The 16,583-nt window shown below is 48.7% G+C and overlaps 1 protein-coding gene across 6 annotated transcripts in view; it reads left to right on the top strand.

The window, feature by feature from the left end:
• Positions 1-16,583, top strand: part of MECOM (MDS1 and EVI1 complex locus) — a 326,734-nt gene that overhangs the window by 272,085 nt on the left and 38,066 nt on the right. For 5 of the 6 annotated variants that reach the window (XM_041405843.1, XM_041405838.1, XM_041405839.1 and 2 more), the window contains exon 3: positions 8,245-8,379. In XM_041405843.1, the coding sequence (XP_041261777.1) occupies positions 8,245-8,379 (135 nt within the window). Of the gene's footprint in view, positions 1-6,092; positions 6,697-8,244; positions 8,380-16,583 lie in introns of those variants that run through there. The other variant, XM_041405840.1, reaches the window with a different exon arrangement.

Raw genomic sequence — 16,583 nt, 5'->3', positions numbered from 1 at the left:
TAATGCCCATTTAGTCCAGGTTTTAGACAACTCCGGTCGATGATCACAATGGGTTTAACACAAAACGTGGGAGGGATGAAACTGTAACATTGGTGCTTTCAGGCAGGTTTTCTTCCCTGCTGTAGAGCTGGCTGTGCTGGCTGTGTGCACGTGTGTTTCTGTGTGTAGGATGTGTATCCACTTCTTCTGAACCTCCCCCAGAACCATCCACACATGTGACACTTAAAACAGCAAATGCAAACCTGAAAATTTTAACATGAGTGTTTGACTTTTTATTGGGTGATAAATTGCTTCTTACTCTTATAAAGTCCACAGGTGTTTATGCCCACTCTCGCACGCCTAGTTAAAACTTTGGCTACAACAGGAATGCTTTGAAAATAGCCAGTCACTCCTAAAATTGATTATTAAAATAGAATTACCTGTTATGCATCACATTAATTCTTATTGCGTAAAGTTCTGTTGTTTAACCCCTTCAGTCTCCTTTGGCCTGGCATTTTCCTTGCTTCCATATTTTCTTCTTCATCCTTTTGGCTTGCAAATTTTGCTTTCAGATCATGAAAACCCAAATGCTTCCCCAGGACTTGCTCCCACACAACATCCTTGTGTGGCTCTTTCTGTGCCATGAGGGCTCTGGGACTGGAAGGAGTCTTCCAAAGGAGGCCTTCAAATTATTTGTCAAATGAGAAGCCTTGAAAATTTAAAAAATGGAAGAAATGGAGGGTTAATTGAACCTTGTTGAATTCTTATGCAGATACAAGTCTGCAAAATCCTTTTGTGCTTCCTCCCTCCTGGATATTACGCCTTCTCATGGAGTATTTCTTAGGGATCTTCCATTTTTAGGGCAGCTTCTGCTAGAAGTTGTGTTTTCAGGCAGAGAAGCAGCAGCTGCATTGGATGGGAGCTCTGGCCACCCTACGTGGACCCTCTGTTGGCTTCACAGGTCCCACTGCTCCATCTACAGATGAGCATATAATGGGAAGCAGGAGTGGGTGCAAACCTGAGGCATTTATTCAGTTGTATTTCAACAAGGTTGAATGAGAAAGTGATTAAAAAAACTCAAACTGCTGCTTTTTTGGTCATGTTGGTAGGATTTGGAGGGCTATGCTCATGATCTTTTACTCTCTGAGTGGTTGAGAAAGAAAAGAACCTTCCAGACTGCCCAGCACACACGGGGAAATGCAGAACAAGGGCATTGCCAATGGAATTTCCCAGATTCTCCAGGATTCTGGCTTCCTTTCAAAACATGAGAAAAGTGAAGCACAGGAAAACACAGCTTCTGAGTGGACAGCAGGTCAACAGCCACATCAGTCAGCCTTGCCTTGCCCTGGCTCTTGTAGGTGCTAAGGCAAGCTGGCTAACATGTGTTTCTCCCCAGACTTTTACCATAGCCAAACTCGTGCCAGACTCATCCAGCAGGGGCTGTCTCACTCTGTGGGGGCAGTAACCTCGAGTGTGAAAATGGCCCTGGCTGGATTTGAGGGCTTCCAGACTCTTCTGTAATGGAAGTAATGAGCCCTGCAAAGGAAAAGAGCAACAGTCCTCAGCATCCAGCGCCACAGCACGTGCCTTGGCAGGGAGAGCTAGGGAAAGGTTTGGAGGAGGAAAGCATTGCAAGGACTGTGCTCACAGCAGGGGTGTGGACCAGCAGCACTGCCTCCTCCAGCATCAAATTTGGGGTGTGCTGTGAGGGCTGTGGTTTGTTTGCAGTAAGGCAAACCTCATGTCCTGCCACAAGGAAGGGTGTCTGCAGGATTTCCTCCCCAAGACAGGAGTAAAATCACCCAGGCAGCCAGATACCAGCCACTGACACATTTTTACATCCTCCTGATCAATGAAGTAGGTAAACCTGCTGCGATTTCCCTTCTCCTGGTTTGCAGTAACACCCAACATCCAAAAGGTTTCAGGCTCAAAACCCAGCGCCAGAAAACTCCTTCCCACCAGGCAGCCCCTGCTCGAGTTGGTGTGGGCACCAACACCCACCCTCACCTCTGGAATGTGCTGGGGTACAGGACAGGAGGTCTGCTGGCATCACTCACACCAGGATGAGAATACAGGGCTGCACTGTCAAGCTCAATTAGGATATGAAGGAACATGCTGTTTTAGCCCACGTTTTAATGGGAGAGAAGAAGTGGAGCCCTTCTCCTCAGTACTTGGGTAGCTGGCTTCTGCCAGCTGTGTGCTGTCATAGACCACAACAGGGAGTGCAGCAGCACTTGTGGGAGCACAGGGATGGCTTCACCCACACCAGGACCCCAGCACTACCAGGGACACTCCCGTGTCCCTATGGTGCATTCCTCTGCATGGGCACCGAGCATTCCCAATGGATTGTTCTGTGACTGCTCAGCACTCAGAGGAGAGCAGACCAACTCAGGCTCTGCCTCTGTGCACGGCTGTGCTCCGCAGCTCCCTGAGCACAGCTCTGTCCCCGCAGGCACAGCAGAGGTCCTTCAACTTTTTTATTGCCTGCACATGCACCGCTGTAACTTTTTTGCAAGGATACAGGGTAGTTTATTTTTTTCCCCAAGGCAGTAGGTACTTTTGGGAGGGGGCAGGGGTGAAATGTGTGTTTTTCTGCACGCCCCTCATTTCACACTGGTAAATGTCCTGCTATGGTGGGTTGGGGAGGGCAGCTGTGGGGTCCCTGACTCAGCTGGAGGTTCCAGGCTTGGCTGCCAAAACAGGACCCCCTCCACCGGCAGGGTGAGCCCCAGGGGTCCCTGGAGCCCTGCGCTGCCCTGGGGAAGGGGGTGCAGGGCACAGCACTGATCCCCCTGCATCCCACAGCCGGGCTGGGGGGAGGAAACCCACCCTCCAGCAGTGCCGGCAAAGCCAGTCTGACCCGAGCAAATGAAAATAATCAAAAGTAATTAGAAGCGTGCTGGACTGCTCCTCAGAGATCTGTGCGAGAGAATAAACATGCCGGAGCCCTCCGAGCCACTGCAAAGGCCCATGTCTGAGCTGTTAGGTGCCCTGACCTTGTCCACATAAAGACGTGATTTATGAAGTGCAGGGCACAGCAGCAGGGCTTCTGTCTTCTCCAGGAGAACCAAATTACTGAGGTGGAGATTAACATGCTTTCAGTTGGGCCCATTTCCAGACCAAGGGAAATTTCTTATTTACATTTTTTTTTTACCTTTAATTTTCTCCTCCTCTCCCCCACTTGGAAACCACCTTTTGGCCGGGAGGGATGAGCCAGGCAGAGTGTGAGTGCAGGAGGAGCAGCAGGGACAGGGCACCGACGTGGGGGGCACTGCAATGCCTACCCCACTCCTTCATCAAGTGCTGGAAATTATCTGACTCTTCCCCCTGAAATCAGCAGCAACACTTGTATTTTCACCTGTTTTTATTATTTTTTTTTCAAGTTGATATCCACAACACGGGGTGGGAGGAATTGACATGCAGAAACTGTGCCTTGTTGTTGTTTCCCAGGTCTGTCCTGGGGCATTTGGATATGTTAGGAAGCAGTTGTTTTCTGCGTGTTTGTTTCGTTTTGCTTTTCCTTTCTGTCTCCATTAATGTTCACTCAGCCAGTGTTTCAAACACTCATCACAGTATTAGCCAGGATGCTCAGTGTTGTGTTTAGTCACCTTGAGATATACAACATTAAACCCCTCTCAAAAAGGTGGTTGTGAAGTGGCTTGTCTACAAACGAAAGGATAATATTAAGCATAATATGAACATTTACAGTATTTAAAAAATCACCAGTGACTTGTCTGATTTTCCCCCATTGTCCTCGGCAGCGTTTGGCCCCAGGAAGCCCATTAAATGTGGACAGTGCCGTTATTTCATCTGGCTGTGGCCGAGCTGCTTTGCTTTGCTTTAATGATGTGCTGGAATGCACGATGCCCATAGGGTCTCCATTAGAAGAACTTTTACTTCTGGGACGACCATGAAGTTAAAGGCTTAAAAGAGGCATCAGTTTACAGCCTGGTGGGAATTACTAGCAGACTGGAGTACTAACTCCTGACTGCTCCACTAATAGAGCGACTTGTTTTAAATAAACAATTGCCAACGGGACCCTGTGGAAATATTTGGGCCTCTTGAAGCGCCCACCGAACCGTCGGAGGGGAGAGGGGGAAAGGCGGCAAGAGGCGTTTAAAAGATTGTCGCTTGAAAGAAGAAATACCTCGCCGCGTGTTGACGTGTGTATCCACATCCCCGGATCGGGATGCTGGAGGTCCCGACCGGCGGCGGGGCCAGGCTTGACCCCCCGCGCCTCCACGCCCCGGCTCGGGGGCATGATCCTTCCTCCCCCTCTTCCTCCTCCTCCTCTGGCCGCGCTGGGTTACACATGCGTGCGCTGCATGAAGGGGAACTTTAAAAAAAAAATTAGAAAAAGGGGTTTTCCCCCCAAAAAAAGGGGAGCGGCGGCCCCGCTCCCGCTGGGGGCGCGGTGTGCCGGCGGCGAGCGCCACCCAGCGGCGGCGGGCGAGCCCCGGAGCGGGCCGGTACCGGAGCCGCTTTTGTTTATCCACCGGCCTTTCCTCCCTTTGTGGCACGGCCCAGGGGGAGGGAAGGGGGGGCTCCGGCTCCCTATCGGGGACTCTGATCAGGCCGATGGGCTGGAGCAATCAGTTTCCCAGATTACTTGTATTTAATACACAATGCATCATAAAGCAAATCCCTCATCCTGACAGGGAGAAAATAGAACAGCTCATAGCGCGAGCCGGGCCAATTTCAATTTTTGGGTAAAAAAAAAAAAAAAAAAAAAAAAAAAAAAAAAAAAAAAAAAAAAAAAAGGAAAAAGAGAGAGAGAGGGAGGAAAAATAAGAAGGGAAAAAACCCCCCAACAATAGGGAGTGGAGGGAGGGCAGGAACCCACGGCCCCGCACACCGGGCGGGCTCCGGTTCCCAGGCCCGGGCGCTCTGGGAATCTCCCACCGGGTTTTTTGAGGTTATTGACAAAGGATTTTTTTTTCTTTTTTTTTCCTGTCCTACCTACCACCACTGCGTGCGGGTTTCTTTTTTTTTTCCCCCCCACCCCGTCTCTCTCCCCTCGGACAATAGCCATTATCTGAGCTAACAGGTCAATGTCACAGATAACGGGCCGCTGAGACGAATCCATCAGCATCTCCTGTCACTCGGCTTCTCGCCCTTCCCCCGCTCTCCTTCCCCGGCCCCTCTTGGCCCCCCGGGATGAAAAATTCACTTTTAGTCTGAAAAATATATCTGCACTTAAAGAAAAAGAAAAAAAAAAAAGTGGGTGGCACTTCTGTACGGTGCAATAAAAGATACAGCTCAGCCCTCTTAGTTTTTCTTTTTCCTCTGCCCTGTTCCCAAAGCACATATACGAGGATCTCTCCGTAGTGAGCCCGGGCTGTTCCAAACTTGGCGGACGTTTGCGGCTTTGCGGCACGGTTGGATTTCGGGTCCATTGCAGCCGGGAGAGCCCCGAGCCGGGGGAGCTGCGCTGCCCCGGGGGAGGGAGCGGGCCCGGCCCCGCCGCCCCCGCCGGCAGGTAGAGCCCGGCCTCCCGCCGCTCCATTCATGGGATTCGTTACCAAAGAAATAAAGGGAGAAAAAATTTTAAAAGTCGTGTAGGAAGCGGCGGCAAGCGGGGCGGCGGTTCCGCGGCACCGTCGCGAAATTGGCCGGGGGAGAATAAAAAAAAAAAAAAAAAAGAAAAGAAAAAGTTGCATTTCATTAAATATCGTTATTAATAAGCAGAGTGACGCGATGACGGGAACAATTCGGGTAACGCGCCGGGCGCGCCAGCACCCGGAGCGCCGGGAGCAGCCGTCGGGGCGAGCGCGGCGCGGCTCCCGCTCGCCGCAGCCCCCGCTGCGGGGCGGCCGCTCGGCGCTGCGGGCACCGGGGCGAGCGGCGGCGGCGAATAAATAGAGGCGAACGGCGAGGGCCCGAGGCACCGCGCACCGCCGGCCCCGGGCGGGGGATGCGTCCGGAGGGGGCTGGCGGGGGCTGCCCCCGCGGGCTGCCGGTGAGCCCCCGCGGCGGGGCCGCTCCTCCGCGACCTGGCGGTGACCCCCGGCCGCGGGGCCGCTGTCGCTTTAAGCGCGCCGGGAGCGCCGCCGCCCCGGACGGGGGGGCCGGGGAGAAGGGGGGGGGGAAAGGCGTCACGGGCTCGGCGGAGCGGGACGGGCCGGGCCGGGCCGGGCCGGGCGCTGCCCGGGGGTGCGGCGGGGAAGCAGCGCCGCGGGCAGGCTGCGGGCGTGGGGAGGGGGAGAGCCGCCCGTCCGCCCTCCCACGCGCACTCACTTTTCTCCCATCCCCGGCGGAGAAGTGAAAGAAGTTTGTTTTGTTGAGCGGTGCGCCGTGGGGTTTGTTGTTGTTTTTCTTTTTCCTTTTTTTTTATTTTTTTTTTTCTTTCCCCCCTTCCTTTCCCTGAAGAGGCTTGTGTGGGTTTTGGGTGTTTTTTTTTCTTTTTTTTTCCCCCTTCCTCCCCCTTCCCCGATAACTTTTTTCGCACACGCCGCCCCAAAGCCAGCCGATAAGACCAGGAGGGGCCGAAAGGGGACGGTGATGGCGAGCCGGCAGGAACCCGCCGAGCCCCGCCGCCGCTGAGCCCTCCGGGGCCAGCAGCCCCCGCCCGGGCCCCGCCGCCCCCCGCACATCACCCGGGACCCCGACGGCCGCGGCCTCCGCCCGCGTTTAACGCCGAGATGTTGCTTCCAGCCGCCTGAAGGATATTTGTCCCTCTCCCCCCTCCCTGCCCCCGCGGGCTCCCGGCGACACAAGGTAAGAGCGGCGAGCGCGGCGGCGGCGCTGCCACGGCCCCGCGGGACGGGGCCGCTTTGCCCCGTCGGTGTCGCCGCGCCGCCGGCCCCGGGGCAGACCCCAGGCGCTGGGGAGTGCGGGGTGAGCCCCCCCTTCCCTCCTTGGGGGTTTCTCCGAAAGGGAAAATTAAACGTCCCGTTCCCAAGAGCAGCCGGAGGTGCGGGCGGCGGTGCGCGCCCGTGGGGACCGAACTCGCCTGGGGGCTGCGCGGTTCGGGGCTGCGGGGCGAGCTTTTCCACCTTCTCTTTGGAGGTGAGGGCAGAGCCCGCTTCGGCGGGGCGATGCTCGGCTGCCCCGCGGGCTGCGCGCACCCTCCGCGCCCCCGACCCCACGGCCGGGCCCGACCGCGGCCCCGGGGGGCGCGGGGGTGAGCGGGGCAGGTCCCGCGGGGACAGCGCGTCCCGCGGGGCTCGGTCGGGGACAGCCGAGGGTCCCGGCAGGGACTTCCGAGGGCTCCCGGTGGCCGGGCAGCGGCAGCGCCGGCTCCGGCCGCGGCTCCAGGCGCTCCCCGGCGGGGCGCAGCCTCCCGCGCCCTTCGCTTTCGTTTGGGGCGTTTGAGGTTGTTTCCTTTATTTTGCCTTTAAAATGGGGTGGGTGCTGCCGGTGCCGAGGCGAAGTTGTTACAGTTTAGCAGTCAGCTCCCCGGGAAAGCCGTGGGAAGTTTGGGATAGGCCGATGGTGAAGCTTGCGAATAATGATATTCAGTCCGCTGTAATGATTAGTGATTTGTCATAATATTAGAATAGAACATCGTCTTTAGCTTGTCCACGAGCAGTCTCATTATATTTGTTTATTGTCTGCATAATTGGAACCATTTATTGGTGTGTATTGAATGCTGCCATGGTTTGCATGAGTGTTTACATTGTTTTTCATTTATTCTCTTTATTTTGACATAAAGAGTTCTGTTATTTGCTTCGATTAAGGGGAGGGATTTAAGTGTTGCACAGGACTGTTTGGGAAGTGTAATGTTAAAACAAGATAAATAACTCTGCTTGCCAGATAAAGTTTGGTTCAGAGCAACAAATAGAAAAATTCTAAATGAGTGCTGCAATCTATGTAAATCCTGAAACAAAACAGAAACCTTAAATGAAGCCAACACCATCTATTTTAATAATTTTTGTTATATTCTTGTCAGATTCTTATTTAATTAAAATAATAATTTCAGACACAGTCATTGATGAATGCATAGAAAATCAAGTGCCTCTTAAATTAACAGTGTTTCATTGCAATAATTAGACAACATTTCGATTACTTGTAAATATGTGTCAAGACATTTTTCAGAACATTTGTTGTCTTTTTATTATTATGTATTTATTCTGACAGTTCCTAAAAAAATCTCAGCAGGGAAACATGTTTCTGAATAAATACATTTATTATTATTATTATTATTATTATTATTATTATTATTATTATTATTATTTTGTTTATCTGGAAACCTGTGATTTATCTTTTGATTAGAATACTTAGCCAGCGACAGAGAGATTTACTCTTTCATATTCTTCTTTTTAGATCTTGGATGAGTTTTGCAATGTGAAGTTCTGCATAGATGCCAGTCAACCAGATGTAGGAAACTGGCTCAAATATATCAAGTTTGCTGGATGCTACAATCAGCACAACCTTGTTGCATGTCAAATAAGTGATCAGGTACGTGGTGTTCACTTTCTGGACTTACTTTTTTAAGGAACTTTCAGGTGTCAATGGAAAAAAAAATAGCAGCATTTCACAACAGCTTTTGGCCTCTGCTGTTGTGGTAAAAGATAAGGTACAGATGGAAATGCAGAATGGAATAATTTTGATTATAGGCGGTAGAAAATACAAATTTTCAGTTTTCCATATTGTTGTTCAATTCCTATATGAGGTTTTTTAGTCTTAAATCTGATAAAATTCAGGGCTGCTTTCTAAGGGATACAAAGGTATTATGTGCTGATTTTGAATTAGGAACGTTTTCTGCCTCCTGTTGCAGTCCACTGTATTGCTGTGTTAAATCATTGAGGTGGTTGGATGCTGTAACATGAATTTAATGGAAAGAGGGGAGGACGCAAAAGTGATAATGTTGCCAGTGTACTTGCATGTGTGGGGTTTTGGATTTGAATGCACACATGCATGGATATTATTGTGCCTTGCCATACACTTTGCTGGAACTCGTAATACTTATGTGCTGAATCAGGGTCTTTGGTGGTTTTCTTTTTCTTTTCATTTATTGTACTTAAATAACGTTTCAGCCCAACAAAGAGTGGATTTATCCTTGTCTGTTGGAAAAAAGGCTGGGATAGGCAGAGGAAGAATGCAGTAAAGCAGCAAAACATTTTGTTTTCAATTATGCTGATGAGTTATTAGGTGTTTCCTAAATCAGGGTTTGCTTTTGTCTGCGGATAACACAGGCCATTATGAAATATTTTAATGGGCAAAGTTAGGCTGAGGAAGTTTTCCTTCTTTAAAGTAAAATACCTAAAACAGCAAAGCAACAGCTGATTGTGAATTCTTGTTTCCAATTTAAACTTCGCTACCTGCAACATAGAATTCGATTAATTTAATCAGTGTTTCATTTTTCACCACTTAATTAACTGCATCAGGTGGATGTTAAAGATTATCTTTAGCTGATTTAATTGCCTTGACAGTACTGAAAGAAGAATCACAACCAGACACAAAGCTTCAATTAGAAATCATTCTTTCTAATCAAATTCCATACGTATAGGAAATGAATGTGAGGGAGCCTGCTATTTCCAGCCCAGTGCTACGTATTTCACTCATGCGAGATAGCTGATTAAAACTGGGTTAAATAACTTTCTCAGAAACTATGAGAGAAGATCTTTTTCATTTCCAACTTTTACAGTTCAGCCCTGAGCACATGTAGCATGGAACGAGCCAGCGGACCGAGAGATAATTTCTTTTTTATACAGCAGCTGGTTTAACTAAAGAAGCCATAAAGGTTATTAGTAAAAGCAAGTTGCGTTTTCCAAGCTGAAATATGCTTTGTGCTGAAAAACGATAAATTCTCTCCATGCAGAGCGTTTATGGAGCAGCGATAGGAAAAGGAAACTATGTAGGTTAATTGAAACAGCGAATTGAAGTATTTTACATTGAGCAGGAGCTGGTGTAGGTAGGAAAGATCAGAAGTGAAATCACGTGCATTGGTCAAGCAACTCACTGTCTGTGGGTCGGTGTTGGGGATCTGCAGCTGAAAGTGCAGGCGAGGCTGAACCATCAGCATCTCCCTCTGAGTGCACACCCGTGCTCTGACATTTTTGGAAGGAAAGTTATGGTGCTTTTAACTTTCTCTTTTTTTTTTAGTGTTTACATTTCTGACATTTGGTAATGGTGGCTGTACTGCTGCCAATAATTCCCTTCATTCACTGGAGACTTGTTATTTATTTTGCACAGTATCGTGCTGTTCATAATTCCATATTTTTATAGCGTTTTGTTGCTGAGATTTGCAAATTAAGGTTTGGTTGTCTTTCAAGTAGCTTGTTGTGATCTGGGTGCTGTCAGCAAGAGATTGTTGTTCATTTGGCCCTCTGGAAATGCTGCACATTTACCCACAAAATCGTCCGCGTACTCCAACGTTTTATGACCAGAGCCTAAGAAGTTAATGCTAAAAATGTGCTCTCGAATCTTAAAGCAAGAAACTCTTTCTAACAGCTCCTCCTTCTGCTTTCTTCTGGCACAAGCTCACCAGAGGTAATATAAAATATAATGGGAAGGCAAACTGGCAAATGGACGTTACATGGCCAAACGTGTGCGTGTACAAGGAGTGACAAATGCAAGTCAGGGCTGAGTGTGCACATATAGACTGTGTGGGGCTGCCTGGGGTCACTCAGCCTCGGTAGCTTCTGGAAAATAAAAGGGGAAAAAAAAAAAAGAAAGGAATAAAAAGGAGAAATAAAAAGAAGGTGAAGCTGAGGATGCGTGTCAGTGGTTGTGGCTAGAGCTGGAGGGCAGAGACAATGCAGCCCAGCTGGTGCAGGAGAGCCCAGCTCAGCTGGAGCCACAGCCAGTGCTGGGTGCAGGCATGGGGGGACACCCCAGTTCTGCCTGCCTCCCCCAGGGACACACAGCAGCTCAGCAGCCCTAGTTGCATGGGGAGCATCCCCAGTCTCTGCTCGCTCCCGAGCCACAGACACATGATCAGCAGTAATTGTTCACCTCTAATTGCTTCAACTCATCTGTAAAATTCACAAGCAAACATTGGGCTGTACCTGAGAAGGTAAAAGATCCTTCCAGTGCTCCCGGCCTCATGCTGCCCACAAGTTTATACTACTAAATTCAAGCTTGACTGATAGGTGTGGTTCCCAGACTGCTTGAGGCAGGATTGAGATGAGCCCAGGGCGGTGTGTAATCTGGTTGCTCTGCTGTGTTGTACCTGCTGCATTTAACAAAAAGAGGGAAAGAAAAACATTTTTTTGTCATTTTCTTTCTCAGAGTTTTTTCAGAGACATACCACCCCACCCCCTGACTCACGGCTGAGGTTAGGTTTCATCACTTAGGATCAACTTTACAAAAGGCCTGGGCTCTTTCTTATGACTGTATAAATGAGCTTTGCTGAGATGAACAGCTCGATAATGGTGGGATGCAGTCAAAACATGCACGCTGGATGCAACTCATGTTTCATTTGATTGCAGCTGGAGTAGGGCTTAAAAGCTGCATTTTTGTACTTTTTTTTTTTAAATTTTGAATGAGGTCGATCTAGGATTTCTTTTTGCTGTCTTACTATTATCTCCTGTCATGCCCAATCCAACCTGAACATATGTAATTTTAGGTGTATATCAATAATGAAATTCCACAAACTGGGCACTCAGTTTTTTTCTTTTCCCCAAAGAGATTACAGTGTGTGCAGAGCTGCAGAGAGTCCTGTCACTGTTCTTGCCCTGGAATGTGTTTTTTCAGCTCAGAGTCAGTTTAGGATTCTAGAGCAGTTTTTGCTAACTTGGATGACTCCTCTCTGTTATCGTTAAATATCTATTAGTTCAACTTTTTAATGACTTCAGAATGATTGGCTCTATTAGGCTTTCTGGCAGTGCTGTCAGCACAGCAAAAGCATTATTTTTAAAGATGTATGTTAATGAAAGTGCAGTTGCAAATCAAGCAGTGGCATGGCAGCGTCTGTCGCACATTCCAGGCTGAGATCACGGTCACCTTCAAACTACAAAATTTTTTTTTTAAACTTTTTTATTTTTAGAATGATTGTTGGTAGCTGTTGAAGTTAAAACCCCGGAATGTTGTTTTTATCTTGCTTACTGCTTGCAGAGTTCTGACAGTGATACAGACACATAGTCCTGTGAAACTGCCCTGGGCTTCCAGGTCTCTTTCCCCCCAACAAAGCAGCTCCTGAAGAGTCCCCTTGGTTTATCCACGGAAAACTCAGAATGACTCAAGATCACTTTACTGAGGTTTTAGATTGCTGTGCGTGCTGAAATAGGTTTTTAGTGGGTTTTTGTGTGTGTGTTTTGTTTCCTTGCCTCATACTCAAGTACGTGCCACTGCAAAGGGAGCAAAACCAGTAGTATCACACTCTTAACAGCATGCCTGATGTCAGTAATATAAACTTACAGGAGTGAACCTACTGCTGTAGGCTCCACCAGCTCTGATCCCACCTTACACGTTTTACAAACTTTTTTAATCTGCAGGCACAGCTTCATGTTTCAGGTTTTACGGCCGCGGCCCCCTGTCCGTGGCGGGCAGGGGCTCCTCGCACAGCCACCTGCAAAAGTTGTGTATTTAAGGAATAGTTTTGGGGCTTTGTTGTCAGAGAGTGAAATTAAGGTTTTGGCTGTTGTGGGTCAGGAGGGCACGCACACACTGAGCTCATAGAGGGTTCTGTTCTGCCATGATTCTTCCTGTGAATTGTTGGTTATTAAGCAAATAAAGCTTAATTCAACTCCCACTAAAAATCTGTCTCCAGTGGCGAAGGGATGTTTTAGCTTGGGGCTGGTGGAACGAAGAGTTGCTCAGTGGTGATTTTCCACTTGCTGCAGTTAGAGCTGAGGCTGTGGGTGAAATTCCTGTCTGGGCTTTATGGCTGCCTGTGTTATCTGGAAATTGATGCACTGGTGGTGTTACCGCTCTTAGCATTGGACTGTCCTGATGTGACCTAATAAACTGTTTAGAACCAAACCTAGCAACTTGTTGTTTCCATTTCTGAAAAGTGATGAGGTTTTCTTGATGATTCATGTTTCATAAAAGTGATAAGGGATTTTCTGTGATGAGGGCTGTCAAATCCTACTCATCTGCTCATTAAAGCATAGAGAGTTATGGGCAACCACAGAGCCTAGAAGGACAAGACTGGACCTTGCTTGATATTGTTGTGGTTCATTAGTGGAGGTTCATGGATGTTAGAGGACAACAGATTGTTTAGATCAGCTCAGGAGAACAGCTGGGTGACAGAAATTGGGGTCTGGTGTCAGTGTTTAGTGACTCCCAGGGAAAAGGTTCTTCAGGACCAGAGCAGCTTGGAGGAACCAAGGTTTTCACAGAAGCTAAAATTCACTGACAGTGGAAGAAAACTTGAGTGGTACTGGGGGGCAGGTGGCCTGCAGACCCCCAAGATGCCAGAAAGGGTGCCCTGCAGTGAGGTATCCTGCAGTTCTCGTTTTGGGGAGCAGGAGGCACATTTTCCCTCACCAGATGGAAAAACGGGGATCCTGGAGCATCCTTCCTCCAGTCCTTCCTGCATAGAGATTTTGGGGCATTTTGGAAATGAAGAAGGAAAGGATTCACAGCCCTGGTGCTGAGGCACTGTGGTGTTCCCCTGCCCTCTCTTGCAGAGGGAAGGGAGGGTCCTTTCTCCCTGCTGGGCTCCCACTTGTGCCCCCGCAGCCCCTTGCATGCAGAGGCTTGCTGACTTTCGCCTCTGGATTTTTGCTGAAGTTTTCTTTGGGCCCAGTACAGCTCTTAGGCAGGACTCCTCTACCTTGGCCCTTGAAAAAACTCCAGTTTGTTTCAATTTATCATTTGCCTGAGTATAGCAAAAGGAACCTGGCTCGGGTTTCATCACACAGTTCTCCAGCTGCACAAGTTGTTCATCACGGGAGCTAAAATTGAAGCTGTACTATTTGGACCTTTTTCTTTCTTGTTTTTTCCCCTCAAACTCTTAATTACGGCTTGTTGTGAAGTTGTGTGTCTGTTATCTTTTTCATTTGTCTGGAGGGTGTAATTCGTGATTTGGATGGAGCTTCTTGGACATAACGCTCATTAGTAGTTTTGGACATTTAATTTGTTTTACTTTTCAAGCAAATTCCGCTCTTGCTCTAAAGCAGTGTGGAGGTGGATGCCAGTTGGCAGCCTCTTGGGTCACACTCCCCAAAGGAGCTGGGAGATGGGGCTGCCTTGCTTGGGGTGGGTGCATCCATGGAATGTGGTCCAGTGAGTGCTGGTGGGGCTCACCAGGGAGTAATCCACTTTTGGGGTCTTCTGTTCCATCCCACCATCCCAAGCTGGCTCCTCCTGTGTGCACCAGTGCAGGGCAGGATCCCTGGGTGCCTCCCCTGTGGTGGGAGCTGTGAGTTCAGCACGTGGCCTCGGGGTTAAGGGGCAAACTGCATCCACTTGGAGCGGCATCTCTAGCCTGCCCTAAAACCTGAATTTCCCAGCAGCTCTGGAGCACGTGCAATGTTCTCCAGAGCTGTAGGCAGGAATAAAGGATGCACCAGAACTCATCTCCTCTTTGGGGCACCACAAACGTGTGCATGGCACTTCCTGCCTTTGCTCACACTCAGTGACTGAGTCGCTGCTTTCCCCCCCAAAACCTTAACTTCAATTAACCCCTCCTGCTTCTGGGGGATGCTGGTGGCAGCAGAGGGGGGTCCAGGCAGGGCAGTGTGGGGCTGGCAGGGGCAGGGGGATGGCTGGGGTGCTTCAAAGCACAGGGGCTCAGCGGCCGAGCGCGGCCCCAGCCGAGCTCGCGGGGAGCGCGTTTCGCTATTATTTCAATTATTACAACTTCCTGAATAGGTCGAAGGTCGTTCATAATTCACGCTTCTGTCATCTTTACACATGCCAAATGCAGTCTATTAAGCATAAATAAAATTTCAAGTGCCTGACCAGGAAAAGTAAACTGGGATTCATAACAATGAGGCCTTATTCATCCATTTAAAAGTGAATTGTGTGTGTTCCTTTTTTTTTTTTCCCCCCCTCCCCTTTCCCTTTATGGCTTTGCAGTTTGGGAGCTTTTATTTCTGCTCGGTAGCACAGATCTCTGACCTGCAGTGTGGGTGTGGGCAGGCACAGAGCACTGATGAGCCAGGCCTCCCCCAGCTTCTCCCCATCTCAGACCCCCTGAACTTTGAAAGTGTTTCCAGACCTGAATCCGATTTTGCTCTTCCTACATAAACTGTAGTCACACACCGTTGATCCCAGGGCATGTGAAATGAGCATCTGGACTTTGCTTTTAATTTTTATCCCCCGCCTCCTCTGGTTGTTCTTCTCCTGTGCAGAAGCTCTTCCTTGACTTGTTCTCAAGCAGACCTCAGTGCAGGTTAACCCAAAAAAGTTGGTTAATGGAGCAGCATCAGTCAGCTGGAGAAATAATAGCTAGAAAATTGAAACCTTTCATTAATTACAGTAAAGTCAGGACTGTGTGCCAGAAATCTTCAAGCTTTGCAATTGAAAAAACCACTTATTTTATGATAGCATTTCCTAATACAAAATGTACTGCCCGTGGTAGAGGTGCTGTTCCTGCAAAACACAGGCAGCCCAAGGGATACCTGTAGAGCTGGGGGGAGTTTGTGAGGTTCCCCATCTAGGGGTTACAGGACCCACTGCCTGCCCTTGGTCATCTGCTGCTGTCTCAAAATTCAGGCAATGTGGTTCATTTCAACAGTTGGCTTCTCACTTTTTCCCAGACAGGGTAATTCCAGGAGGTTTTAGGTGGGAAGAGTGTGGAAAAGAAAGCTATTAATGAGAAGAAATAAGGACAGCTCTTAAAATCAGAATAAATTTACTTGCATGATCGTTTTGGTTTAAACTTAAATATGTTTTATTTTAGATTCTCACGGCAATGTAAATTTATGTATAAAGGGTTAGGTGAATTTTTTCTGTATATATAGAATTTTTAAAAATTATTTTTAATAATAATTAAAGTTAAGGCTCTAGGGATGTGAAAATACCAGAGCTGGAAATCTGTCACTCAGTCTTTTTTTTGGAGAATGTTAGGAGCAAGATGCAAAGTAAAGAAGCATTGCTCATCTTAAAAAATTGAGTTTTTTGAAACACTCATCTTGTTTCCCTGCTGAGGGACAGAGAGGCTGGCCAGACAGTTTCTGGTGGGTAGCTGGATCAGTTTTGGATTTTTGAATACCAGTGCAGACAAGACAGCTGGCTGCAGAGTCTGCTCCTGCTCGGGGCTGTGTCCCACAGCTGCAGGAAAGATGCTGCACCGTCCTGGGCTGCCCCCAGAGAAGCGATGCTCCCCAGCACAGCGCCTGTGAACAAGACCCTCTTTATGCCCCAGTCCATGTGTCCTCCCTCTGTGCTGAGAGGTGAAAAGGTCTGTCCAGACACCTGTGATGGGACAGGGAAAACACCGGAGAAGGCTCTGCTGTGGTTTTTTTTCGCTCCTTGGTGTGGGTACAAAACCATCCCAGGAAGAACAGCGGTGTTTACCTGACTGGGAAACAAAACCTGTGAGAAGAAGCAAGTCCTGGGCAGAGCAGAAGCTTTGGCACAGTCCCTCTGGGATGGTGGAAGTCCTTCTGTCTCCTGGCTGTGTGCTGCTCCTTCTGTGTCCTGTCCTTCTGCTTCCACCCCAAGATGGAGGTCTCCAGAAGTCTCTTCAGTCAGTGTGCACATGTCATTATTCCACACATTATTTTCACCCCAAACCAGCCAGCAACTGGGCCTATCTTCCACAGATC

This window comes from Onychostruthus taczanowskii, unplaced genomic scaffold, assembly GCF_017590055.1.
Source record: "Onychostruthus taczanowskii isolate IOZ18803 unplaced genomic scaffold, ASM1759005v1 scaffold24, whole genome shotgun sequence".
In the NCBI taxonomy this organism is placed as follows: Eukaryota; Metazoa; Chordata; class Aves; order Passeriformes; family Passeridae; genus Onychostruthus; species Onychostruthus taczanowskii.
This window is presented reverse-complemented; position numbering and strand designations above follow the sequence as displayed.